This window comes from Zea mays, chromosome 5, assembly GCF_902167145.1.
Source record: "Zea mays cultivar B73 chromosome 5, Zm-B73-REFERENCE-NAM-5.0, whole genome shotgun sequence".
Classification (NCBI taxonomy): Eukaryota; Viridiplantae; Streptophyta; class Magnoliopsida; order Poales; family Poaceae; genus Zea; species Zea mays.
The window spans coordinates 204562207-204589657 of record NC_050100.1 but is presented as its reverse complement, the minus strand read 5'-3'; the positions used below and the strand labels follow the sequence as shown (position 1 = coordinate 204589657).

Below are 27451 nucleotides of genomic sequence, written 5' to 3'. Positions count from 1 at the left end.
CCATAGATCTAGTATCAACCGCGTTCAACTTACTATAAAACCTTTAATTTGCATGTTTAATTAAAATGCTAGGAAACAAAGACCCATCTCAAAAAAGAAGACAGCTAAAAAGCTAAGTACGAGCGAGGGGAGGGAGAATGTCCCTGCAGCTTAGCTACTTTGGGTAAAACAGAGTGACTTTTGCTAATACTTGACCAGCGTGCTAGCTTTTGCAAATACTTGTCTAATAACATTGTAAAAATACTATATTCAAACTAAAATATATATAGATAATGGTAATTTATTGTACTAGTACGTACTGACGTAATTAATTATCATTATCTATGTGTCTTTCACAGTATACAATGACCAAGTAGCTATAGTAGCCGATGTTTACTGTTTCCTAGACAATTAGGGTCTATCATCAGCAATAACTATGAAGTTGCTACCCACTTGTAGTTTCTCTGTATATATATGTACGTAGTAGGAAAGTTATGCAGAACTAAACTACGCTTGATGAATTTGCCCCACTTATCTTCATGGGATTCGAACCCTGTTGTATATATAGCTAGCTCGCTACTAGTGCGGACCCAGTAGTACGGACACAATAAAGATATACATTTTGGCTTCCTGTATTATTCTACAGGCCATAAGGCGCACACATCCTATTCCTACACGTACGTACCAACTGTTTCTCTGAAGATATATTAATTGTAGCAACAGGTAACTACTAGAGGCCAACTATCGAACGATGCATCTAAGGACAGCGCAAAAGACAAAATACACCGATCTCTCCTTGAATCTGAGCGTCTGAGCCTCTAGCTTCTAATAATAATGTTGTTATTATTACAGTAAAGCAAAAGATTTTGCTATCTTTTCGTACAGAAGCAAAATCCACCGGCCCATCACACTATTTCTGGAGAGATGTAAAGCATGCCCCGGCCCTTATATATGCATGATATATGCAGAAGCAAACCACATGATCTCCCTTCAATAGTCACCTGCAGGGACCAATGCAAGACGGGCCTTGATGCTAGCTAGCTAGCTCCAATTTGCTGGCCTTCAGTCAGCTTAAACAGGATATGAGAATGTGGGCAATAATGATGTCCCAGTACGTGCTATACATCAGCAATTTATTTGCAACGTGGCACAAAGTAGCCCAGTTTAGCAGTATCTAACTCCAATTCACAAACTGGAATTATATATATCTACCTGAAAGTGAACGAACTTAATTATACTAGTCTAATACGAGGAACAAACAACTGGCCAGCCGTATGTTTATCAACGAGTACGGAGTACAAATAAGTCAGTAAAATTGATGGCCGCCCATCATCGTTATATACATCCCTCGGAAGTTTTGGCAACTAACTGCGCTCTCCTCAGTGTTCCATTCTAAAAGAATAAAATGCAGTAGCGGTCCTCAAACTTGATATATTGTGTCAATTGGATCATCGAACTAAAAAAACTAGTAAAACGGGTCCTCCAACTTAGTCGGCCCATGTAAAATCGTCGAAAACCGGATTTACTTGAACTAGAAGCATGGCGTAACACATTCGAGCACACGTTTGAGTACCCATACCAGACTAGTCATGTTTCTATCATGTTTTGGTACTCTTTGTCTTTCATTAATGGGGTCGAAAATGAAGGTCTAGCTAGGCATAGTGTGATGACCGAAATTACTACATCAAATTTTCTATCATGTTTTGCTACTCTGTCTTTCATTAATGTGGGGTCGAAGTCAACTACGCTGCTTGTGTAATGATGGATCATCCATAGTTAGTATCAAATAAAAGCTTCATGTTTATATAAACAGAAGTCGTACCTCATTAATTGCACTCAATATAGAGTAAACAAAAGTAAAATGTGTATACGATATTATATAACTAATTAATTAAAAGTTGTAAGAGAAGATTATAGTTGTCATGTCATGTTGTTTGTTTATTTAAGAACCTAGCTAAATGTTATTTTTCTGGTTTCTTTTTAAAATCACAAACTATTTCCTTCATGTACAACATGTGGACAATGGATCCAATATTAATTAAAGGACGTGTCTGTTTTATGTCTTATACATTCTGCATATAGTACGAAATATTATAGTGAGAATAATTGTACACAATAAATGACGAATTCGAATTATATAAATATATCACTTACAGACACCAGCAACTCATGAGAGATTTGCCAAGGTCTTACATGCATGCAGTGCATTGCCACGAGTCGGGGGGAGCGTGGGGAAGAAGCGTCTAGGCTACAAATATAATTATTATTTATTTCTAAATACTAAGATATATATAGTCTAGTGGTTAGCCCCAAATTTCTTAAATAGAGGGGTGTAGATTCGAGTGGTTCGAGCGCTAGCTTTACACTATTTTTTGTGGGTGCTAGACGTGGGAAAAGGTGAAGTCGTGCTAGCACAGGTGCTCACATTAAGTTTCAAATAGAGTAGTATATAGATTGTTGTTTGAGATCTTGTTAATATGTATGTGTTGAAGTAAAAAAATAACCTAATTTTTGCTATGTTAATATGTATGTGTGGAAGTAAAAAAATAACTTAATTTTTATTCTAATATACTTCAACACGTGTAAACTGGTTATATACGAACAAGGCACGAAGAATTTAGCACGCAAGTAAAACTTTTGTGCTCGAAGCCGTCCGAATCCACACTTCCATTTCACATCGGACTCGGACCCTGCAACTGCAAGTGGGCTCTTGAAATCCCTTGGATGGAGACGGTATCTATTGGGGGCCAGCCTAGGAGCTAGGTCTACGCCCTAGAGCAGCAGCGGGTATATATCCCCTCCGGCAGCCAAAGCCGTAGGCAGGCGTGGCGTGCGATATTTGATACCCGTATATATGCATGGTGACAAGGACGATCGCTCACATGAGCCCAACCCCAACGGAAGTCATGGGCCCCCCCCTGGCCTCCGTCCCTTTATAAAGCTATCTACTACTACAGTACACCCCACTTTCCTGCTCCGTCTCCCTCTACAGTACTGTACGCACGTTTGCTTTTCTACGAGCGGACGGAGACGTTTTCTATCCAGTGAAAACACACTTTGAAGTTTGAAGAAGAAAAGAAACATCCAGGAGGGGACGAGCTCCTCGTTTGAGCTGGAAGCCTGAACTGTGCCTGTAGCAGCAGCCACTGCGACACAGTGATGGAAGGGAGGGAATTGGCCGAATGGGGGAAGCTTGCGGGCAAAAAATACGGCAAAGGCGGCACTGCAGCAGCTACTACTTCCACTCCCAGTCCCACAGTCTACTAGGCACTCGTCGCCTTCCAGGAATCTTCTTGCGCAGTCGCCCTCTCCCCTGCCCCTGTGCCCGTGCCAAAGGAACACACACCCACATGCCATGCCACAGCACAGCACAGCACACCCGCCGCGCTGGTGCAGTGCATGAGGGCACAAGCTTAGCGCCTCAGCCACAGCCCACAGCCACAAATTAACCTCGCTCATCACAACCACCCAGGAAGCAAGGCAGGCACCCAGCAACTAACGAGCACCACCGTCTAATCCGCGTCTCCGTCTCCGTCCCCATCCCCAATTCCCCATCCCCATCCATCTGGCCACATCCCAAACCCAAAGACGTCGTCCGCCGCGCTGTGCGCCTAGCCGTCAATGTGGACGCCTGCGGGCGGCCTAATTCTTCTTCCCGTCCTTCGTTCTTCCCCCTCGCCCTTCAGGCAGCAGGCCTCACACTCCAGAGTAGTAGCAAGCAACAGCAACGCCGAGCCTGCATACTACACGCATACATAGGTAGATCCGATCCCGCTCTACTGACCTATAGTGGCGGCGGTGGCGTTTGCGCTGGGCAACAGTGCATGCCTCTCTTCTCTGGGCCAGCTCCCAGCTATCTCCAGCGGCTGTCATCGCAGCAGAACCTAGCTAGCTAGTCAGATAGGTAGCGCAGCCAGTGCCCAGTGGAGGAGGGAGGGAAGAAGCAGGTGGCGCGCGGGACCAAGGGAGGAGCGAGAGCGAGCGAGCAAGAAATACCAGAGGAAGCAAGTGGTAGGTAGGTAGGTAGTGCCTATATGGACCAGTTCGCCGCGAGCGGGAGGTTCTCTAGAGAGGAGGAGGCGGACGAGGAGCAGGAGGATGCGTCCAATTCCATGCGCGAGATCTCCTTCATGCCGCCGGCTGCGGCCTCGTCATCTTCGGCGGCTGCTTCCGCGTCCGCGTCCGCCTCCACCAGCGCATCCGCGTGTGCATCGGGAAGCAGCAGCGCCCCCTTCCGCTCCGCCTCCGCGTCGGGGGATGCCGCCGGAGCGTCGGGGAGCGGCGGCCCAGCGGACGCGGACGCGGAGGCGGAGGCGGTGGAGAAGGAGCACATGTTCGACAAGGTGGTCACGCCGAGCGACGTGGGGAAGCTCAACCGGCTGGTGATCCCGAAGCAGTACGCGGAGAAGTACTTCCCGCTGGACGCGGCGGCCAACGAGAAGGGCCTCCTCCTCAGCTTCGAGGACAGCGCCGGCAAGCACTGGCGCTTCCGCTACTCCTACTGGAACAGCAGCCAGAGCTACGTCATGACCAAGGGCTGGAGCCGCTTCGTCAAGGAGAAGCGCCTCGTCGCCGGGGACACCGTCTCCTTCTCCCGCGCCGCCGCCGAGGACGCGCGCCACCGCCTCTTCATCGACTGGAAGCGCCGGGTCGACACCCGCGGCCCGCTTCGTTTCTCCGGCCTCGCGCTGCCGATGCCGCTGCCGTCGTCGCACTACGGCGGGCCCCACCACTACAGCCCGTGGGGCTTCGGCGGCGGCGGCGGCGGCGGCGGCGGATTCTTCATGCCGCCCTCGCCGCCCGCCACGCTCTACGAGCACCGCCTCAGACAGGGCCTCGACTTCCGCAGCATGACGACGACCTACCCCGCGCCGACCGTGGGGAGGCAGCTCCTGTTTTTCGGCTCGGCCAGGATGCCTCCTCATCACGCGCCGCCGCCCCAGCCGCGCCCGTTCTCGCTGCCGCTGCATCACTACACGGTGCAACCGAGCGCCGCCGGCGTCACCGCCGCGTCACGGCCGGTCCTTCTTGACTCGGTGCCGGTCATCGAGAGCCCGACGACCGCCGCGAAGCGCGTGCGGCTGTTCGGCGTCAACCTGGACAACAACCCAGATGGCGGCGGCGAGGCTAGCCATCAGGGCGATGCATTGTCATTGCAGATGCCCGGGTGGCAGCAAAGGACTCCAACTCTAAGGCTACTAGAATTGCCTCGCCATGGCGGGGAGTCCTCCGCGGCGTCGTCTCCGTCGTCGTCGTCTTCCTCCAAGAGGGAGGCGCGTTCAGCTTTGGATCTCGATCTGTGACCTAAAGGCAAAAATCAAAGGAAAGTTCAACGATTCTTTCTTTCTGCTTGTTTCGGTTCTTCTCATATTTTACCTTCTTCTCTTTTTTTTCTTATTAATACATTATAACCTTTGATTATAGAAGCTAGGACTTGATGTTTTGATTTCCTTGTTTTTGGCTGCTCTTCGCTTTTTTGATGAGTTGGTTTGAGAAGATACACATATAAACACTAGGATCGATCAGTGTTTTCCCCAAATCCGTGTTCATGTTCTTCGTTCAGCACTCATCATGTTATGAATTTCCTCGCGCTGTTACACCCGTCCACATCTGTACTACGTACTTGCCCCCATTCGATCGGAAATTCGAATCCCTACATACATATGATAACATGCATCTGCAAATCTGTCTATTATCTGCTAAAAACGTGTATCTAGATTTGAAGATTTCCATCACAAGAATCATATGCAGTGCAGTTGAGGAAGTAGCATCCATCTTTGCCATGATCTTGTATGTCTTCTAGAACAAATTGTACTGCAGAAGCACGGACGAACTTAACGGAGGACACATTGATCGCGCATTCACAGCAGAGACACGCCTCCTGAAGCAACAAATTGCAGGTGCGATCTTAAAATCCCTCGCACATTCTATCGGTACTTCTATCTTCTCATCATCTCATATCTATGGAGAGGCCTGGACACCTCTTTATTGTACTACTACTGTCCTTGTGTTCTTCTTCTCTGCGCGTATGATACATGTGTACAGCATAGAAGGCTAGCGCAGCAAGAATAAACAAGGACTCTTTTTTTTTCTTGATGCGAAAGGGAACATCATCTGTGGTCCAACTTACGTATAGTTTGGATTGTCTGGGCCTCGACTTCGCCCTGCATATACATACATATGCACAGTTCGTTCGAGCTGAGGCAGCGGGGGATCCAAGTTAGAGAGAGAGAGAGAGAGAGATAAATTTGCCAGTGATCTGTAAAAAGCTAGTGGGCATTGCCAACAATGGCGCCACTGATCATAACACCAAGGTACGCCTGCCAGTAAGTCATGGGCTGAGAGTGGGGAGGACGATCGGCGTACGAACCTAGCTAGCTATGCACTGTTGCGGTAGGAGTAGGAATAGTGCGTAGGTGTACAAACCTGATGGCTGCCTCTGCAGCCTGCATGTGTTGCCAGCTCTAGCCCCCCTTCTTGTGCGATGTGTAGTGTTGCTTCGATCGATGCTACTGCTAGCTGAGCTCGCCTGCTCGTCCGGCCTTCTCCCTTTTTACTGCACCGGCCTGCGATGCGAGTACTGCGCTGGGGCGTGGTGTGGGAGGAAAGAAGCCACGTACGTACCGGCCGGCGGCCTCTCATCGTCATCTGCTCAGCCGGCCGGCTTTGGCTGGATTTTCCTAACTACCTAGCAAACTGTAGGGCATGGGTGCAATTCTTTTTGCAATGGAATGGGTCGGAAACTTAGACGAAGGGATGGGCACTGAACCTTGCAAGAAAAGTGCCTTTGTTCTTACTGAATGATGGGAAAGGGGGGCAAGAGGGGATGATTGAGGGATATGTATGGGTTTGGTAAGGTGAAAAGGGGAAGGTCATGTTGATGTAACCTGCTTCACAAAGGATGGATTGGAAGCCTCTCATATATATGTGAACTTACTGAGGTCCTGCTCACACCATCCCTCTTTGTTGTGTTCAGCATGTATGAAATGTCTTTCCATAGTCCAAACTCAGTCCATGGCTCCATGCTATGCATGCATGCATATAGATGTCTGCAACTGCAACCTTATGATCCACTGTTCTCTAGTAGGGCTAGAGCTTGATTTAGAGATAGATAGATAAATGCCTTCCTTCTAGAGAACCTGTCCTCTTTTACGTTCTTCTCTATATCGGGTACTAGTATAGCTTAGTAGAAATTTAGAATCCCTATGTATAGGCTTAGACCATGACCGAAAACTGGATCCTACATCAAAACAGGAAGCTGAAAACTCCAGGTCATGATTTTTTGACTAGGCCCTTGAAACGTAGACATGCTTATAGGTCCTGTTTTTGGAACCAAGCTAGCTTATTAATAAAAATATCGATCTGTAACTCCGTGCATGTATACGTTAGACAGATTAATTTCTTTGTCAGTACATTATATTACACTTATACTCCACAGTCTACGGCATACTGTTCCTTATTGGTCGTTTTTATACTGATGTACCTCATCACATTGTTTCCTTCACTTTAAAGGGTAAAAGGGGTTGTTATTTGTTTTTTACATACGAATTTGCTTATTGCATTGATCAAGTGTAGTTAATGGCTTTGTTAGTAACCTCGTCAATATGTACGTTTATACGTACCTCGCCTTTTAATATCTGATGCGTGTATTGCTGCTCATATATAGCCTTGTGTGTAATAGATTTTACTCCATCCATCAGAAAATTTACTGCTTCAGATGTGTGTTTCTTATTACTGCAAGTGACAAGTATTTGCCTGCCTAATATCTAATAAAGCACTATCAACTCTTTAATTTTGGGCTTGTAATTATGAGTTAATATTATCAGATCAAAATGTGACATTGTTCCAATATATCACTGTCCTCGATCTCATTGAAATAACAAACGAACCATGTTATATGCTCAATCTACCTACACTGGTGGTGATAATTTTTCATGTGTCAAAGTAATAGCTGAAAGATGGACTTGAATATGACTCTGGATACTAAAATTCTGAACAATATTTTTGAAAGTTTTTAAATTCACTTCTGGTGCATCAATCTGCTAAACTGTACTGGGTTCTAGTTTATCATATAATAATGTATGGAGCTAGTGACATGCATGGTATTTAGCTAAATCTTCAGATTAAACATCTTTATTGGTAAAAGTGAAAAAGGACAATGCGTGTGCTCTTTTTTTTCCCACCTACTTGCTCCGATCCCTTTTGCCGAGTTTACACAGTAGGAATCCTGTAGAGTGGCACAACCTTCAACGCTGTGGAGAGTACTCTTTACTTTTTCTTTGGGTAATGACGGTAACCAGAATATATGTTACTAGTAAGGTATATATTTATAGCTCAAATATATGTATAAGGTATTAATCCCTCGGTTTCTAAATAGATCAGTTTTAGGATTCTAGTTAGGTAAACCTTTCCAATTATTTGGACCATCAATTTATGAAAAGCTACATGTATCGACAACATGTGTTCAATGTTATGTTGGATTCATCATGGAAAATATTTTCATATGATATACTACATTCTTAATTAAAGATTGTTTACAAAAATAATGCAGGTAGGAGCTTCATATTCGCCAACATCTTGACACATTTGAAATATTTGAAATAAGAGGGAGTTTTTATTTTATTACACACATGGTATGAAATATTAGACTTTTCTTTGGTGCAAATTCTTAATGCAACAAACACCAATACTTATTTATTAATATATATAGGCAATTCGATATATATTTCATATTAGTTATCTTGTATATGTGTATAACGTAACATGTGCTCTTCTATTAATTTTATCAGTAAAAGTAATTTGTCAACAAGCTTCACTATCTGAAGTGGTATAGAGCATCTTAGGCTTTGTTTGGTTATTTCAATTCCATGTGGATTGGGGTGTATTGAAATGGATTGAGATAAATTTTGACTTGTTATGGATTTAAACCGGCACAATACCACTCAATCCACATGGATTAACGGTGAAACGAACACGCCCTTAAGTGACTGCAAAGTGTTTGTCCTAAGGGCAGTCTCAACCTAGAAACTAGAGATGGTTTCTATACTTACCAAATTATGTAGATACTTCATATAGAAACCATATTTTCAACGAATAGTTTCTTCAATAAGTTTTTATCCAACCACATGTCTTCTCTCTACATGATCTACATATCACATCTTGGTTCCCGTGCAGACATTGTTTTTTATCTAAGGTTATTCCTAACCCATTGTTTCTTGTCACGAAGTCTAAAGTTGCCACATTATATGTTACTATAGAAGATATAATGGTCTCGATGTATTGTTGTTTTATTGTCCTAGTGAGACAATTAAATGCTAGATGTGTATGAGCGTATGAATTGTGGGCCACATAGATTGTTCAGGTTTTAATGCCTATGATCTTGTGCCATAGCGGTATCTCCAGGATGATACCGCTCTATTCTCTCGCACCTTTAACTCACATGTCACATAAGCAACCTACCCTAGGTGGCACATATTAAATGACTATGATAGTATGCATTGTGAATATGAATAGCCTAAGAAACCATTCTCTCTCTCTCTCTATCTCTCTCTTTCTCTATCTATCTACGTTTTTAAATTTTAATGACATATCATCATTTCACATAGCTGGCGCTATAATAAATGAACATATAAACTATCCAAGTTTATGGGTTAGGAGTGCCCAAAAAGTTAGGTTACCACCATGAAATAATCCATATGGTGGTGGTATGTCATTAAATCATTTTTGCAAAAGGAAACAAAGTAATTAGGATTATGCGCATCTACGACTACTATAATTGTAATAAAACCTAAATTCAAAACCCAACATATTCAAATTATCAGTCTCTCCTCTAAGAAAGAATGCAAATCTTGCCGAGTTTAAAAATAAGTTTGATTAAGTTTATATAAAAGTATTAATATTTACAATACATAATAAATATTATTAGAATAATTATAACATATTTTGTAGTAAAACTTTTTTGGAGGGAGAATCTTTTATATTATGCACTACAAATTTTGTCAAACTAAAAAATGGACTAAATGATAAAGCTTAGTAGTTAGCTACTTAGCTCTTCACTATTAAGCTTTGACAATAATATAAAAAATTTATGGACTAATTTATGTGGCCCACAATTATATTGAACCTTAAAAATATAATAGAACCTATAAAAGTTTAATACAACTAGCATAGCGGCATTGCGGCACTTTAAAAGAGAGAGAGTAATACAAGGGCGACATGTAGGCACCAAGAGGAAAGAGAACGCGCCGACATGGTTCATACATGCAGGAATACCATTAAAAGAATAAAATACAGTATTTTAGTGTTGTAAAGTTGGAGACAGTCCTCCTGACTGGCAGTGCAGGTCATACAAGCATGCGCAGCATGCATGCATTACTTCTGTGAGATGAGGCTGAGCTGCCAGCCCGCGCGCTGCAAGAATGATGAGCTCATGCATGCATGGCGGCCCTGCAGATGCTTCCCGTCCCGGCCTGCACAGCTACCAGGGGCGTCTGCGTCGTCCGATTTTAAATATGTTTATTACTGCGCGTGGTGCAGTTACGGCTTCCGTTCTTGTACCACGAGGAATCAGATATTTCTAGTTTTAAATAAAATGTTAAACATATTATTATTTGTATCTTTAAATATGTTACTAACAAAAATATATAATGTGATTTATCTAATGATGTTTGTTTAAGCGAATAAACATCAATACGTTTTTTTTGTAGATTCGACTAAGGGCCTGTTTGTTTACACCCATGGATTATATAATCTGGATTATTTTTGGAGGATTATATAATCTGGATTATATAATCCGGATTATATAATCTGAGTAGTCCTGTTTGTTTACCTAAATTATTTGAGTTGTTAATATGATTCTTTTGTATGAGGAAGACAAGAATGCCCTCTATATTTGTACTAGGTTGAAACTCATGTATGAAAAAAAAATTCAATTGACATTGGCAAATATTGCATTAGCAATATTATCACGGAAGGCATTCATGTCACCTTCTTCATCCCCAAATTGACTAGTACTAGGCGCAAAACCGATTCGGTGGATTATAATGACAATGGTGGGTAATTTCTAGGAAACTTGAAAGGGTAGTGGGGAAGTGAGAAAAAATAATCTAAAATAAGCACCTCCTCACTTGCTTATGGATTATCATAATCCAAGGGGTTAGATTATATAATCTGGGCAAATAAGCTGGATTGTTTGTTTGCCTCTTAGGATTATTTAGAGGGTGTTTGGTTTCTAGGGACTAATGTTTAGTCTCTCCATTTTATTCCATTTTAGTCCCTAAATTACTAAATATAGAAACTAAAACTCTATTTTAGTTTCCTTATTTAATAATTTATGAACTGAAATGGAATAAAGTGGAGGGACTAAAGTTTAGTCCCTATAAACCAAACACCCCTTTAATCTAGATTATATAATCTGGGGGTAAACAAACAGGCCCTAAATTTAGAATTTATCGGTTTCTCGTCGTGCAGCCGACGGAGCGGTTGTTCTGGACTCTGGAGCCGCTTGTGCTCGCGCATTGCGCAGTTGTCTCTTTTGCTGCAGCAACAGTGCAGTGCAGTGGCACTTTTTCCTAATGACGCCGCACTTGGCCCCGGCTTGCCTGCCTGTGACTGAGACAGCATCTTTATGTATAGTGCAGCCGTGCAGGTATAGTCTCCAATGGGCCGTGTGGAAACAGAACCTTCAAAACCAAGGATCACCGTCAAACATTGTCAACAAAAAATCGTCAGCCACCCAATACAAACAAGCACTTAGATAGTGTTTGGTTCGGTGTCAACGAGGGATGGGACGAGATCAACCTTGGGTTGACCGCGTCCCTTATTTTTTAAGAGATGATCTCATCCACCATTTTTGAAGAATATTCTTCGACCCTAACTCTCGACCTCCAAACCAAACGCGGGTCAAGTTAGAATAATCTCATCACATCCCTCTTCATCCTTCCTCGTCCCTCCATCCAAACACTAAAAGCCATAGGCCGTTCACAAATAATTTGAATGACAATATTTGTGATATCCTAGCCTAAACCAAGGCTTAATAGAATTAATAAAATACTTATACTAACAAGGTGCATCATCTTTTTCGGAATCTTATCTCAAATGGATCTCTAGGTTAAGCGTCCTTGGCCTAGATTAATCTTGGGATGGGTGACTGACCGGAAAGTCTTCTCGGATGCGCATGAGTGGTGACAAAGTGCACACAAAATACTCGTGTTGGTCTATGGGGATGGTGTACGATTCTAGAGGAATGCCAGAAGTAATTATCGTCGGCCTGGTAGTGGACATGGTGTGACAAATGATATCAGAGCAGACCCTCGTGGTTTTCACGAGCATGTGTTGCTAGATGTTCGGACAAAGTGTGTACAAAAGACTCATGTTAGTCTGTGGGGATGATCTATGATTCTAAAGAGCTGTCAGAAGTAATTATGGTCGGTCCAGGAGTGGATGGGGTGTGACAAATAGTATCAGAGCGGACCCTCGTGGTTTTTACGGGCATGTGTGGCTAGGGGTTCGGACAAAGTGTGCACAAAAGACTCGTGTTGGTCTATGGATGGTCTATGATTCTAGATAGTTGTCATAAGTAATTACCTTTGGTCCAAGAATGGACGGGGTGTGAAAATGGGGTTTCACGGGCGGGCGTGGGCTAGGAGTTTGGGTATATGGTGTTGGGGGCGAAGGCGAAGACGCCACCCTTCGCTCGATGCCTCTGCGAGCCTCGCTGCACCAACGGAGACAAGACGACTGGCGGACTTACCCTTCGTCCCACGCGCCGCCGGACGAAGGCCTGTGACGAGGTCGTCCCATCTCGCGGCCTCGTCCAACATGGAGGCCCACGTGTGATCCGGTCCATTGTAACAGGCCCTGCGTGGCCGCTGCGCATTACGGGCCTAATTTGTAAAGGTCGCCCTGTAATTACAGTCTGTAACCCTACTTTATGGGAATATTCCGGGGATAATCTAGGCGCCTGAGGGCACATGTGTCCTTAACTTAGGACGCTGGGCACTCAGATACCTATAAATACCCCCGCACAGTGCCCTTGAAAGGCTAGATTAACAGAGCTTTTGCCATCTCGAATTGAAACCTTGTTTACGTTGCTCTCACTCCCCAGTTGGATCATCTTGCTCGGGAGAGCAAGTTCCAACATTTGGCGCCCACCGTTCGTGCTACGGAAAAACCACCCGCGATGGCACCCAAGAGAGCTAGCTCGAAGGTTGACGAGGCTGCGAAGGCAGCACTGCTGGCCGAGGAAAAGGGCAAGGCCCTCGTCGACACCACCCACCAAGAGGCCACCGAAGACGACGCTCTCAGCAAGAGGCAGCGCAACGAACAACCCACTCCCGAAGGCAGTCTCCGCACCTGCAGCTCTGGGGGACAACCGCAACTTCCCCCAGGCTTCGCTCCACCGGAGGGCGCGGACGTCATCGAGGACGGCGAAGTCATCAGCGTCTCAGCGGAGGAGCAGCTACAGTTGCGCGCCTTGCGCATCAAGAACCACAACCTCCAGAAGCAAAAATAAATCCTTGAGGCCAAGCGCCAACGTGTGTCTGCACAAGCTAAGGTGCGACAAATGATACGCGACGAAGAGCAGAAGGCCCTGGAGCTCGAACAAGAGATTGCGCTCATGCAGCGCGAAGGCCACCTCGGCCTGCACCACGGCCCTCCCCTGCAGCAGCGCGCACAAGTCGAAGACCTGTACTTCCCTCAGCACGACCACGCCATCCCACACGTCGCAGCATTCCAAGGTGTCAACTACCTTGACGAGCGAAGTCCTCTGGCACCACACCTGCAAGTGTCACCCTGGCTCGCCAACTTCAGGGCAGGGACCTATCCCAAGTACAACGGCAGCACTGACCCGGCACAGTACATCATGAGTTATCAGGTCGCCGTTGCATCATCCGGAGGGGACGACGCCACCATGGCCAAGTCATTCATCATCGCCCTCGAAGGCCCAGCCCTCACCTGGTACACCAGGTTGCCCCCACTGTCCATCGACTCTTTGAGAAGTCTCCGGGACAAATTCTTGCTCAACTTCCAAGGGTACCGCCCAGACACTGACGCCTTGGCTAAGCTTTCACTCTGCAAGCAGATGGAAAAAGAGACTCTGCGGGAGTACTATCGCAAGTTTCTGACCCTCAAGTCACAACTACCTTCGGTCGATGACCAGATTGCCATCCACTACGCCATCAGCGGCCTTCAGGCCAGCGTCCTCTACAGCCACTGCATCAGGGATCTGCCCAAGAACCTCCAGGAGATGTATCAGCTATTTGAAAAATACGCCAGATCCGAGGAGCTCCACCAGCGCAAAGTCGAGTCTCAAAGGAAACCCAAAGACACTCCATAGCCCAGCCGCACGTGGACGAGGACCTCGCAGGCAGACTCCGGTCGGGACGGCCGCAATCAGCAACAGGTGCACAACATCGCCAACCAGAGCCCCGCTGGCGAGGCCCCTCGCCGCCAGGAGTATCCCCCCAGGGCCGCGGAAACGGAACTCGCGGTCGGGGCCGGGGACGCGCGTAGCAGCCGCGCAGATTTTACTGCCTGTTCCACGACGAAGACTGCGCCCACCCTACAAGAGACTGCCCAGAAACGAAGGCAACCAGAGACAGGATGGCACGAGCGCAACCAGCCGACAACCCTAGAGTTGTCGCGCCCACATACCAGCAACCCCTTCAGCCATACAACCACGGCCCCGCTCCGCACCCACCGCACCACGCATACCAACATCACCAGGAGGTACAAATCGTACCTCCCCCACCCCCATCCCCACACCAGCAACAGCAAAACGTCCACCACCACAACCACCCCAAGCCCCAAAGCAAGAAGACTTCGCCGATCAACCGTATCGCGGAGTCATTCACATGATCACTGGGGGGTCCAGCGCAGACTTCGACACAAAGCGACAGAAGAGGGACCATTACCGCAGCGTCAACCACGTCGCCGTCACAGGTCCAGTCGTGCAGACAAAGTGGTCCCATGTACCATTGACCTTCGACGCCCGCGACGTCGACCTGCGCAGCGCACCACACATCGACGCCATGGTCATCAACTGCAGCGTGGCAGGATGGGATCTGCACAAAGTCTTAGTCGACAATGGCAGCCAGGCAGATATCATTTTCCTCCATGCCTTCGATCGCATGGGCATAAGCCACAGTCTGCTCAAGCCTTCGGACAACCCGTTGTACGGCTTCGACGGCAAGGGCACCTTTCCTGTCGGCAAAATAGAGTTACCTCTCTCCTTCGGTGTAGCACCCAATGCCCGAAGTGAGCAAGTCACATTCGACATCGTCGACATGGTGTACCCGTACAACGCCATAATGGGCCGAGGCTCCATCAACAAGTTCGAGGCAGCCATTCACGGTCTTTATCTGTGCATGAAGATCCCAGGTCCGCAAGGCACCATCACAGTCTACGGCAACCAGCAGGCTACGCGTAACATAGAAAGAGACTTCGTTCCCGGGCAAAGAAACGTACACTGCCTCACGGCCCAGCGCAAGGTCCCGGAATCTTCCAGCCCAACCGCCAAAGAACATGACAAAGCACAGCTGCAAAGCAACGACGGGACCAAGACTGTCCCCCTCGACAAGGCGACACCTAAGCAAACTGTCACCATCAGCGAAGACCTCACTTCGCATGACGAGGAGAGACTCCTCTGCTATCTATCCAAGAATAAAGACGTCTTCGCCTGGTCCGCCCTCGACCTGGTCGGAGTCAGTCGCTCCATCATCGAGCACAGCTTGGGAATTGACCCTTCAGTAAGGCCGAAGAAACAGCGGCTGTGCAAGATGTCCGACGAGAAGACAGAGGCCACCAAGGCTGAGGTACATCGCCTGCTTGAGGCCAAATTTATCGAGCCAATCGCCTACCCTACATGACTCGCCAACATAGTGATGGTGCAGAAGAAGAGCGGCAAATGGCGAATGTGTATCGATTTCACCAGTCTTAACAAGGCCTGCCCCAAGGACAACTTCCCGCTGCCTCGGATCGACAAAATCGTCGATAGTGCGGTCGGGTGCGAAGTCATGTCACTCCTCGATTGCTTCTCCGGCTACCATCAAATATACATGAAGGAGGAGGACAAGGCGAGCACCAGCTTCATAACACCCTTCGGCACGTATTGCTTCATCAGAATGCCGGAGGGACTTAAGAACGCCGGGTCCACTTTCTCTCGGCTCACCAAAACGGTGCTCGAGGGCCAAGTCGGCAGAAATATATTCACGTATGTGGACGACATCGTCGTGGCCAGCAGAAGCAAGGAAGACCATCTGGCCGACCTCGCCGAAACATTTGCGAACATGCGGGACGCACGACTTCGCCTGAACCCCGAAAAGTGCGTTTTCGATGTTCGCCAGGGGAAAATCTTGGGCTACCTGGTGTCGCACCGCGGGATTGAAGCCAATCCAACCAAAATCCAGGCTATCATCAATATGACGCCCCCGCAGTTAGCCAGAGACGTGCAACGACTGACAAGCAGGTTGGCTGGCCTTAACAGATTCATCTCCAAATCCGCAGAGCGAAGCCTCCCTTTCCTCAAAACACTCCACGGCGCAAAAGACTTCGCATGGGGGCCAGAGCAGGCAGCGGCCTTCGCTTCATTGAAGCAGTACCTGTCAGAATTGGCGATTCTTACAAGCCCCGACCCCTCGCTACCCCTATTGCTCTACGTCGCGGCTTCGCCGCACGCGGTCAGCGCAGCGCTGGTTCAAGAGCAGAGCAGAGAGGGCACAATCAGGCAATGTCCAGTTTATTATGTCTCTGAAGTACTTACGACATCCAAATGCAATATGACGGAACTGGAAAAAATAGCCTATGCAGTCGTTATGGCCTCGCACAAATTACGCCATTATTTTGAAGCATTCAAGGTCCGGGTCACCTCAGATAGGGGACTCGGCGAATTATTCAAAAACCCGGAGGCATCAGTCCGGATTACCAAATGGGCAGCCGAACTCTCTAGCTATCACATCACATTTGAACCCAGGACAGCCATCAAGTCACAAGTCCTAGCAGACTTCGTCGTCAACTGGACTGGGCAAATAACACAGCCGGACCCATCCGTAGAGAAGGTGTGGACAATCCATTGCGACGGCGCATGGTGCCATGCGGGGGCAGGTGCCGCTGCAGTCATTACTTCACCCACAGGGGTCAAGCACAGATACGCAGCACGCCTCAGCTTTGCTTTGGAGTCTGACAGATGCACTAACAACATAGCAGAGTACGAAGCTGTCATCCTCGGTCTTCGCAAGCTAAGGGCCTTTGGCGTCACCACCTGCATCATCAGAACAGACTCCAAGGTAGTCGCCGGCCAAGTCGAGAAAGACTACGCAGCGAAGGACCTCGCACTTATGCAGTATCTCGCAGCTATCCGTAGTCTCGAGAGGCAATTCAAAGGTTTCACCTTGCAACATGTGGACCATGCCAAGAATGAGGAGGCCGACGCGTTGGCCAAGGCAGCCGCCAGAGGCGAGGCCCTGCCCTCCGACGTATTCTACCATGTCATCGGCACGCCAGCTGTCCGCAGCCCAGAGGGGCTCCAAATAACCAACGACAGCGAGGGCCACCGCATAGTCAACCTGATCATGACCGAAGACTGGCGGGCACCAATAACCCTGTTCCTGTAGGGGTACTATCATCCAACCGACATCAATGAGGCCAAGCGCCTCAAACATCGAAGCCGGGACTTCGCACTAATTGAAGGACAGCTTTACAAGAAGGGGGTCAGTCAACCCATGCTTAAATGTGTCACCGAGACCGAAGGCGTCAAATTCTGCGCGAAGTTCACAGCGGGACGTGCGGCTCTCACGCAGGGCCTAGGGCACTAGCCGCAAAGGTAATCCGTCAAGGTTTCTACTGGCCCGCCATGATCTGCGCCACAAATCGGGTCACAAAGTCCTATGAAGCCTGCCAGAAATTTTCTCCACGCTCGGGAAGCCCTTCGCAATTCACGAAGCTAATCGTCCATACATGGCCACTTCAGCGCTGGGGCCTGGACATTGTCGGGCCCCTACCCACGGCCCAGGGGAACCTCAAGTTCACCTTCGTCGCTGTTGAGTATTTTACCAAATGGATCGAGGCGAGGGCTGTATCCACAATAACATCGAAGACTGCCTAGAAATTCTTCTGGCAAAACATTGTGTGCCGCTTCGGAGTCCCGTCCGAACTCACAGTTGACAACGACAAGCAATTTGACAGCCAAGACTTCAAGGATTTCTGCTTCTCCATTGGCACCAAGCTTGCCTTCGCCTTAGTATACCACCCGCAATCCAACGGAGTTGTGGAACGCGCAAATGGCAAAATTTTCACAGCTGTCAAGAAGATGCTCCTCGACGATAAAAAGGGCAAGTGGGCCGATTTGTTACCTGAAGCGGTCTGGGCATTAAACACGACTGAGTGTAGGGCGACTGGGTTCACCCCTTTCCGCCTTCTATATGGATCGGAGGCCATGACCCCGCAAGAAATAAAACATGGGTCACCACGGACAGTCCTGTCAGTCGTCCCCGACGTGGACGAGCCCACTTCGAAGGACCTCATCGACGGAGACCGCGTTTTCACCCTACAGGCTCTAAACAAATACCAAGCCCAAACAAAAGCATGGTGCGACCACACGGTCATCCCGAGGGAATTCAGCGAAGGAGACCTCGTACTCGTCCGGACAGCTCGGACAGAGTCCCGGGGCAAGCTGGAGCCCAAGTGGGAGGGCCCTTTCATCGTCAAGACGAAGGCGTCCCCCAGCGCGTACAGGCTCACAACGCCATCCGGTGAGGACTTGGAGCATTCTTGGAACATTGATAATCTCCGCAAATTTTTTGTTTGACTCCTCAGGGCCAGTTCGCCCTTGTAATTTGCAAAACAATTTTATTCTGGTCCGCACTCTTTTCCTCCCGGGGGGTGAGGTTTTTAACGAGGCGGAGCCATGTAATATACAAGCGAAAAATCCCCCGCAAAAATCTACGTCGAAAAAAGACCGCACCGACGGTCTTCGACATTCGACCAATACAAAGTCACCGCGAGGGGCAACGCTAGCTACCCTCGCGTGCGACACTCCGCGCAAAAGTCGCCTAAGGGTGCAGCCGGACTAGCACAACAAGTGCGCAAAATCGAAGTCTTCCTCAAAAGACTATCCGTGCAAAAGCCGCCTAAGGGTGCAGCCGGACTAGCACAACAAGTGCGCAAAATCAAAGTCTTCCTCAAAAGAATATCCGTGCAAAAGCCGCCTAAGGGTGCAGCCGGACTAGCACAACAAGTGCGCAAAATCGAAGTCTTCCTCAAAAGACTATTCGTGCAAAAGCCGCATAAGGGTGCAGCCGGACTAGCATAACAAGTGCGCAAAATCGAAGTCTTCCTCAAAAGACTATCCGTGCAAAAGCCGCCTAACGGTGCAACCGGACTAGCACAACAAGTGCGCAAAATCGAAGTCTTCCTCAAAAGACTATCCGTGCAAAAGTCGCCTAAGGGTGCAGCCGGACTAGCACAACAAGTGCGCAAAATCGAAGTCTTCCTCAAAAGACTATCTGTGCAAAAGCCGCCTAAGGGTGCAGCCGGACTAGCACAACAAGTGCGCAAAATCGAAGTCTTCCTCAAAAGACTATCCGTGCAAAAGTCGCCTAAGGGTGCAGCCGGACTAGCACAACAAGTGCGCAAAATCGAAGTCTTCCTCAAAAGATTATCCGTGCAAAAGTCGCCTAAGGGTGCAGCCGGACAACTCAACAAGCGCGCAAAATTGCAGGCGCATTACATCCGTACAAAAGTCTACACCAAGAAACTGTCCGCGCAAAGACCGACTATAGGCGCAGTCAGACCGACATAATTAATGTGCTAGACCAAGTGCGCAACGCCCCTATGGACATAGCCGGATGCGCGAAGGCGCACAGCCTCATCATACAAACTATAGTCACACACGTATAGCGAGGGCATTACACCTTACATTGGTTCAACCTTCGGAATGATTCCCATCTCCCTATAGTTAAATAGCATTATCCTAAGCTCCTCACCCTCAAAAAGACTTCGTAACTCCCCCTCACCTACACTCACCCCAACCGGCGAGGACAATAATTCCCGCTTGCCAGCCCTGCCCACACGAAGCCGACCGCCATCCACTTCACTCACTCTATGCTTCGCCACCGCCCTTCGCCGCCTACGCCCAGCACTCGGACCAGGCAAAACTTCAGCATCCGTAACACGCGTAGAAGCCTCCGCCGCAGCCACATCCAAGGCCGCAAAGTAATCCAAGTCCTCATCCGAAGACTCTTCCGTCCACTCAACCGAACTCCTAGAGTCACCAAAATCAGAAAACTTAGACGTAGACTCATTCGATTCATTTCCAGCGACCACGGTCGAAGCCGCCACAAAATTAGCAATAGCGGTTGCGTGCGCAGGCCCAAAATCCTGAACCTGCGCAGCAACCAAGGTTCAGTAACATAGACAAAATTCTCTAACTACCCCACACCCACTAAGCCACCTGCGAAGACCCAGCCGCCGACATGGGATCCTCCGCTGCCGGCTCCGTCGCCGCCTTCGGGGGATCCTCCGCTGCCAGCTCCGTTGCCGCCTCCGGGGGATCCTCCACCATCGGCACAGTGGCTGGCGACGAGCCTCCACCGGACACAATAGCCGCAGGGGCAGCGAGGGAGCCTTCACCGGTTTCCGGGGGCAGTGCCGGGTCGACCTCGGCCACCACCGCATTGGCCTCCGCTTCGGGCCGCGCGCTGTTCAGGGGTCCGAAGTCCTCCACGTCCTCAGCACGCGCCATCTACAACATAGCACACCGATTCAGCAAGCCCACGTATACCCACATTCAACGACATTATACAAAAGACAAACTTTACCTGATCCCTCGCCCGGTCAGACCGCTCCCTAACCACCTCCCGACCGTAGGGGCCCCACATCCGGTCGAAGAGGGCCCCCGCGGAGTCCTTCACCATAGGGTCTTCGACCTTAAAAATCTCGCGCCCAAAATCTTCATCAGATCGATCGAAGACCTCATAGTGACTGCACCCCTCGCGGGACATCGCGTTAATCGCCCCTTCGCAGGTGACGAGGGAGGCAAAGGACATGAATCCCTCCACGATGGTCGGGAGCGCCAACAATTCCTCCTGCAGCCACTCGAGGAAGCGAAGGCCCGCCTCTCGGTCGGGCACTTCGAAGTCAGCAGTCCGCGCGCCCAGCTCGCGGTATGAGTCCCGCGCGTCCGCTCAACTTCCGAGCGTGTAGAGGCCTCGGCCCTCTCCATGCGGGCCTGCAGAGCGTTGAACCGCACCTCCATTCCTTGGCGCGCTGGCTGGCGAGACTCCCCTCCACCCACGCCAATTTGGCCTCCGCCTGCGCCTTGGCGATGGCCTGGTTTGCCTCCCTCCTCTCCTCCACCAGCTGGCGCCGGAGGTCCGTCCTCTCGCCCTCCAGGGCGGCCACCTTCTCCGCCAGCTTGCGGCACTTGCTATCCGCAGCCGACTTTTCCTGGACGGCGTCAGCATGCTGCGCCCGAAGTCTCTCGACTTCGGCAGACACATCTGCAGTAAGGGCCCCCGACGCCACGCGGTCGGTGAAGTCGGCCGCCTAACAGACACACATGAGACCACAATCCCCATGAAAGCGGTAAACACCGAAGTCCAGCTCAACTTACTTGACTCAGCTGTTGCGACGCCTCCCTCAGCCGGCAGGACACAGTGCCCGCTTCGTCCTTGATGGCAGTGACCGCCGAAATCTCGCCGCCAGCGCTGAGAGCGCTACCCTTCACCCCAGGCACCGCGGTAGACACCGTGGTCGCCACCGCAGGCGGAACAACAACAAGTTGCCCCTCGCCCGATCCTGCAACGTATCACCAGTTAAAAAAACTTACCAACGAGATAATCGTCCACGCTAATATTTGTGCCGAAGTCGGCAACGCGTTTCCCCGGTGAAGGCAATTCCTGGACCTTCGCAGCTCCGTCCGGGGCAGACTTGGTTCCGCCGGCGCCGGCCGCCTTCACGCTCTCCGGCACCTTGCTGGACCTAGGGGCGGCCGCCTTCGCCGCCAGCATCGGCTGGCTACCGCCGGGGGCGGTAGCCTTCGCAGTCCCCCGCACCCTCTTCGGCCTAGCTTCGGGGAGCCTGATGACCGCCCGACGCTTCTGCGCTGCTTCCTGGCGATCCTTGTTCATCACTGCCGACACAATAGCAGCAATATTTCGTCCGTAAGGAAACACTATCAAGTCACGAGCCATGCGAGACGTAAAAAAGTCTTCGCCGGCCGCGCGGGGGATAGGAACGTCCTTGGGCCATCGACCCCCGGTAACCTCCAGCATCCGCGCCGAAGACTCCCGGAGCTCGAGCGAAGACATCCTTCCCCCGGGGGCCGCACATGTTCCCATCAACTCCATAGCAAAGCTATCGGAGACCCCCAGTTCTCCCACCGCAGTACCTAGCTTCCTCTTTTTAGTGGCTGGGGTGGCCTCCGGCGCGGGGTCATCCTCAGTCACAGCCGCTGGTTTTTTCCCGCGGCGATCGACGACGTCCTGCCCAGGGTAACCGCCATACGGCAAACAATTCAACTCGAAGACCCTATTCAGGCGGTCGTTGGATCCACGTATATCCCAACTCCGCTGGGCCTCCGTCTTCGGCACATAGCGCCCAATAATTCTCACCGCCCCATCCTCCGCCTCACGCACAACCGAGGCGGGATCCCGTCCTCGCAAATCCAAAGCAAAACGCGGACTTCGCACCTTCCGTCCACCCAGGGAGGGCATCTCGCGAGGGCATACTTCGCCCAGCGCCCATCCATGTGCCAAAGGCCACACCCCATACCCTATGAATTCCTCAACTAGATCGCGCCCACTACTCGAGTGGGCAGCAATCCGAAGGGCACTCTCATTTTCATCATCCTCCGCCACTTCAAATGACGGGTACGCCACATAATAATGCGAACACATAATGGCGGCAGGGAGCCCTGGGTGATCTTCGACTTCAGCCTCCGAAACATAAAACCAGTAGTCCCACCAGTTGCCCCACTTGTTCCAGGCACAGGGGACCAGCTCCACAACCTCCATCGAAGTCTTCACGGACTTCAGCGTGAAAGTGCACGATCCAAATTGCGCAATCTTCTGTCCTATTTTTCTCTTCTGCCAGTGCAGACAGTATTGCTTGGCGAAGACCTCCACCGAAGGCTGGCCACCATATGACGTCGTTGCCCAGACATACTTCGCCAACGCCACCACGGCGTTTGGTGTCAACTGATGAACCTAGACTTCGAACTTCTGCAAAACCTCTGACACAAAACGATGCACCGGCAGGCGAAGTCCGGCGATGAAAAACGCCTCAAAAACAACCAATTCGCCCTCGGGCTCGGGGACCTCCTCCGCCCCCGGGACCCGACCAACCCCGCCGCCAAAATACCCCAACCGTTGCATATCTTGAACGCGGGCCAACGATATCCGCGAAACACCGAATTCCACTGTATCACTCGGTCGCAACTCCGCTGCCGCCACAGTGCCCGAGAGATCTTCAGAAGACGCCTCGGCCGTCAGCGTGGTCGCAGCAGACGAGGAGGAAGACGGCATGGCTACGTACCGTCGACGGCGGCGTGCGGTCTGCTTCACACGGGCCAGTTCTCCGACGAACAGGAGCAAGGAGGGCAGATGAGCAAGCAAGCAGTTTGAAAGTGAGGCTAGGGTTTTCGCGGTGCGCAGAAAGGTAAATTTCAATCCGCGCCGCACCCGCCCCCTTTATATACATAGGGCACGACGCTTCGGGAAACCCGCAATCCAACAGTGCGGCGTCAATCAACGGTCATGTCAAAACCCCCCGCGGAACCACTTCGAGAGAGGGCAGCGTCTCCACCATCTAGCGACGTCTTCGGCACCAGATGACTTAGTCGAACTGGTCCCTCGGAGGGCAAATGTTGGGGCGAAGGCGAAGACGCCACCCTTCGCTCGATGCCTCTGCCAGCCTCGCTGCACCAACGGAGACAAGACGACTGGCGGACTTACCCTTCGTCCCACGCGCTGCCGGACGAAGGCATGTGACGAGGTCGTCCCATCTCGCGGCCTCGTCCAACATGGAGGCCCACGTGTGATCCGGCCCATTGTAACAGGCCCTGCGTGGCCGCTGCGCATTACTGGCCTAATTTGTAAAGGTCTCCCTGTAATTACAGTCTGTAACCCTACTTTATGGGAATTTTCCGGGGATAATCTAGGCGCCTGAGAGCACATGCGTCCTTAACTTAGGACTCTGGGCACTCAGATACCTATAAATACCCCCGCACAGTGCCCTTGAGAGGCTAGATTAACAGAGCTTTTGCCATCTCGAATTGACACCTTGTTTACGTTGCTCTCACTCCCCCGTTGGATCATCTTGCTCGGGAGAGCAAGTTCCAACATATGCCACATGGCACATGTGGGCCTAGAGTGGTCTTATGGCATGGCATATGACGACACTAGACATATAGACATGGCCTAGAGTACGTTCCTGGCTTGTCGGTCATAGAAGTAGTCTCCATCCATATATATGACCTCGTCAAGAAGAAACCATGTGAATTTATCTTAAATTACTTTGAGTTGTTTTATTGGTAGTATTTTTCATTCCTTCACTCAAGCTTCAAATGAAAGAAAAATATGAATATATAATGAAGCGTCCCGATCCTTTGGGACTCAAATGTGATACAATTAATAGTCCCAGGAGGCTAGTAAACACATTCCTTACTTCAAATAGTACATAGTTTAGATAAAGGTTATTACAATACCGGGGTACAAGCTCGAGAGAGCCAAAATAAGAAACGCAGTAGGAAAATATACTAGCCCAAGCCACAGGCAGAACTGGGTGCAGACACAACCCTCTCAATCAAGCATAGCAGAAAAGAAGTCTTCGGCTGCTAAAAAACATAAATAAATCTGGGTGAATACACTAGGTACTCCGTAAGCCCACCCCGCTCCCGTAAAGAGAAAGAGACCTATATCATACATGCTTTATTTGGTGGAGTTGAAGTCACTCTTCATTTTCTTAGAGAAAGGCAGTTGATGTATGGTTTTTCCCAAAGACTTAAAAGTAACAAAATACTCAACCACCACTGAGCTTCCCGCTCCCGTGGCCTTGTTTTCTTTCTCAGCACCCACTTACCCACACATTTCTCTGTTCATGGAACTCATAGAAAATCTCTAATTGTCATACCATACCAGACTTGTCCATACCAGTGGACACAGACTATTCAAATAGGTTTCAACTCTGCGCAGAGGGGTACACTTTACCCACTAGTCTGGTTTCTGCGATCTCATCGTCGCGAGACCCGAATGCCGGATCTCTTTCCTTCCTCGTACGTCCTAACCTTAACGGTTATCCGGAAGGAGTCAGGCCACCACCATGTCCAAACCGGACAAAACTTTCCCCCTCTTTATCCACCCGGTGCTCCCCAGCCTTCGTAACCCTGGGGTCGGACCGCACGAGTTCAGATTGAGTGACTGCCCACACAGTCTCGAGTGGTTGTACTACGAAAGAGTACAGGTAGTGAAGATGACAAACCGGTCCTTATATGAGGGGACAATCATTCTGCTCACGCCTAAACCAGCTGAGCCAACACCCTAGGCCCTCCCCTAAACCAGGGAGTCCCTGATCATCCCACTCTCAAGGTGATGAGGGTGAATACCCTTCATCGCATAACCTTTTAAAAAGAGACCTTATTTGAAGAAACATATTGCCCTTTTTCCCAACCCACATTTCGTATCCAAAATATATATGTTAATGCGGGCCATCTCTCACTCACAATGCAATTATCCCACCCTCAATTCCCGGTCTAGGCAGTGGTAGAAAGAATAGGTAATTTATGCATCAAGGGAAGGATGGACTTGCCTTCATCGAAGCTTTCCTGGCACAAAAGATCTACTTCCGGGAGATCGGGCTCCGGCCCTTCTTCCGGGGTTACGGGTTCCGGATCAGTGGTCCCCGCTTCCTCTAATAAAAACATTTAATAAAACAATACATCAGCATAGGTTTTCCAATTGCAGTGATGCATATGCTAACATTATTATTACTTGTGACTTTTAGAAATCATTTGGATAATTTTTGGTGCATAAAATATTGAGGAAAAACTATTTAAATGAGAAAAGGTTGAAAAAAAGAAAAAGAAAAGGAATTCCTTCTCAGGTGGGTCGGGGGGGTTTCAGCCCAGCCAGGCGCGGGGCACGCGCGCGCGAGGGCGCCGGCCCAGCTGCGGCCCAAGGCAGGGGAGACGACGTGGGCGCGCGGGAGCGACGGCGTCACCATGGGGCCCACTCGTCAGCGAGAGCGGAGGGGGGAACGGCGTCGCGGGTCGACGGCGCGGGTGAACCGGTCGTCCGCGGGGAAAGAAAAACCGGCCGCCGGTGGGCTCGGTGGCGATTCGCCGCCGGTGGCCCGGTTCTTGGTCCCCGGGAAGGTGCCTTAGCACGGGCAGGGGCTGGCGATCCTAGGGGTAGGCTTGATTTGGCTAGAGGGGGCCGGGAGGGGGCTGTCCGCGGGGAGGTGGCGGAGCTCCGCGGCGGGGATCGCCGTCGATGAGCTTCGGGCGAGTGATTGGGGCGAAAAAGTGGTGTGCTGAGTTCGCGGAAGTGAGGGGAAGCTGGTAGGCTGATTCAATCGTTCGCTGGACCAACAGAGAGGGCGGGAGAAGAGGGGGGGAGAACTCACCGGAGGGGAAGAAGACAGCGGCGCTTCGCGGAATTGAGCTTGGCGAGGTGAGAAAGGTGGTGACTGAGGCCAGTGCGGGGGAAGGAGGTGCCCCGGGGCGACCTTTTATAGGCGCCCGAGGGGAGGGGAGCGGTGGAGCTCGGCGGGCGCCGGTGAGGTGCACAGCGCCGACATTAATGCCGCACAGCGACGACGACGAGACCTCACGACGGGGGGGGGGGGTGGAGGGGGCGGTACTGGCAAGGACGCGGTCAAGCGGCGGGACGGGGCGGTGCCGAACTTCCCTGTGCGGTGAGGGGATGGCGAGGGGACGGCGATGAGGGGACGGTAGTGCATCGTACGCGAGGAAGACGACGCAGCTGACCGGTGGGGCCGGTCTGCCAGCGAGAGGGAGCACGCGAGAGGGAGAGGCTAGCCGGTGGGGCTGGCTCGTCAGCGAGAGAGAGTGAGGGGAGCGCGCGGGCGGCTTCGCGCGCGCGAGCGGGCTGGCTATTGGGCCGAAAGGGGGGAGCGCTGGCGCGAGGGGGAGGGGAGGCGGCCGCGGCATGGGCCGGATTCGGCCCAACAGGAGGGGGAAAGAGCTTTTTCTTTTTCTTTTTATTTTCTATAACTCATTTCCATTTTTGTTCCTTTTCTTTTTGAACAAATCATTTAGTAGATAATCTAGGTGTTGGAAAATAAAATCTAGGTGAGGTGCTTATGATCAAACAAAGTGTATTCATATGATGGGAAAAATCTAAGGGAGTTTTGGGGATAGATAAGAAGAAGAGGGGGTAGATTAGGGTTTCAAAACCTGGGTTAGATTTTTGGGATGCTACATGTAAATAGTGTGTATATATGTGAACACAATAGT

The 27451-nt window shown here is 50.1% G+C and overlaps 1 protein-coding gene across 1 annotated transcript; it reads left to right on the top strand.

Moving 5' to 3' along the window:
* The first annotated feature begins 3458 nt into the window (after positions 1–3458).
* LOC100502511 (B3 domain-containing transcription factor NGA2) lies at positions 3459–5353 on the top strand. Its single transcript, NM_001196989.1, has one exon. It carries the CDS (start codon positions 4014–4016, stop codon positions 5280–5282), a length of 1269 nt encoding a protein of 422 aa, NP_001183918.1. The 5' UTR covers positions 3459–4013; the 3' UTR covers positions 5283–5353.
* Positions 5354–27451: the final 22098 nt, after the last annotated feature.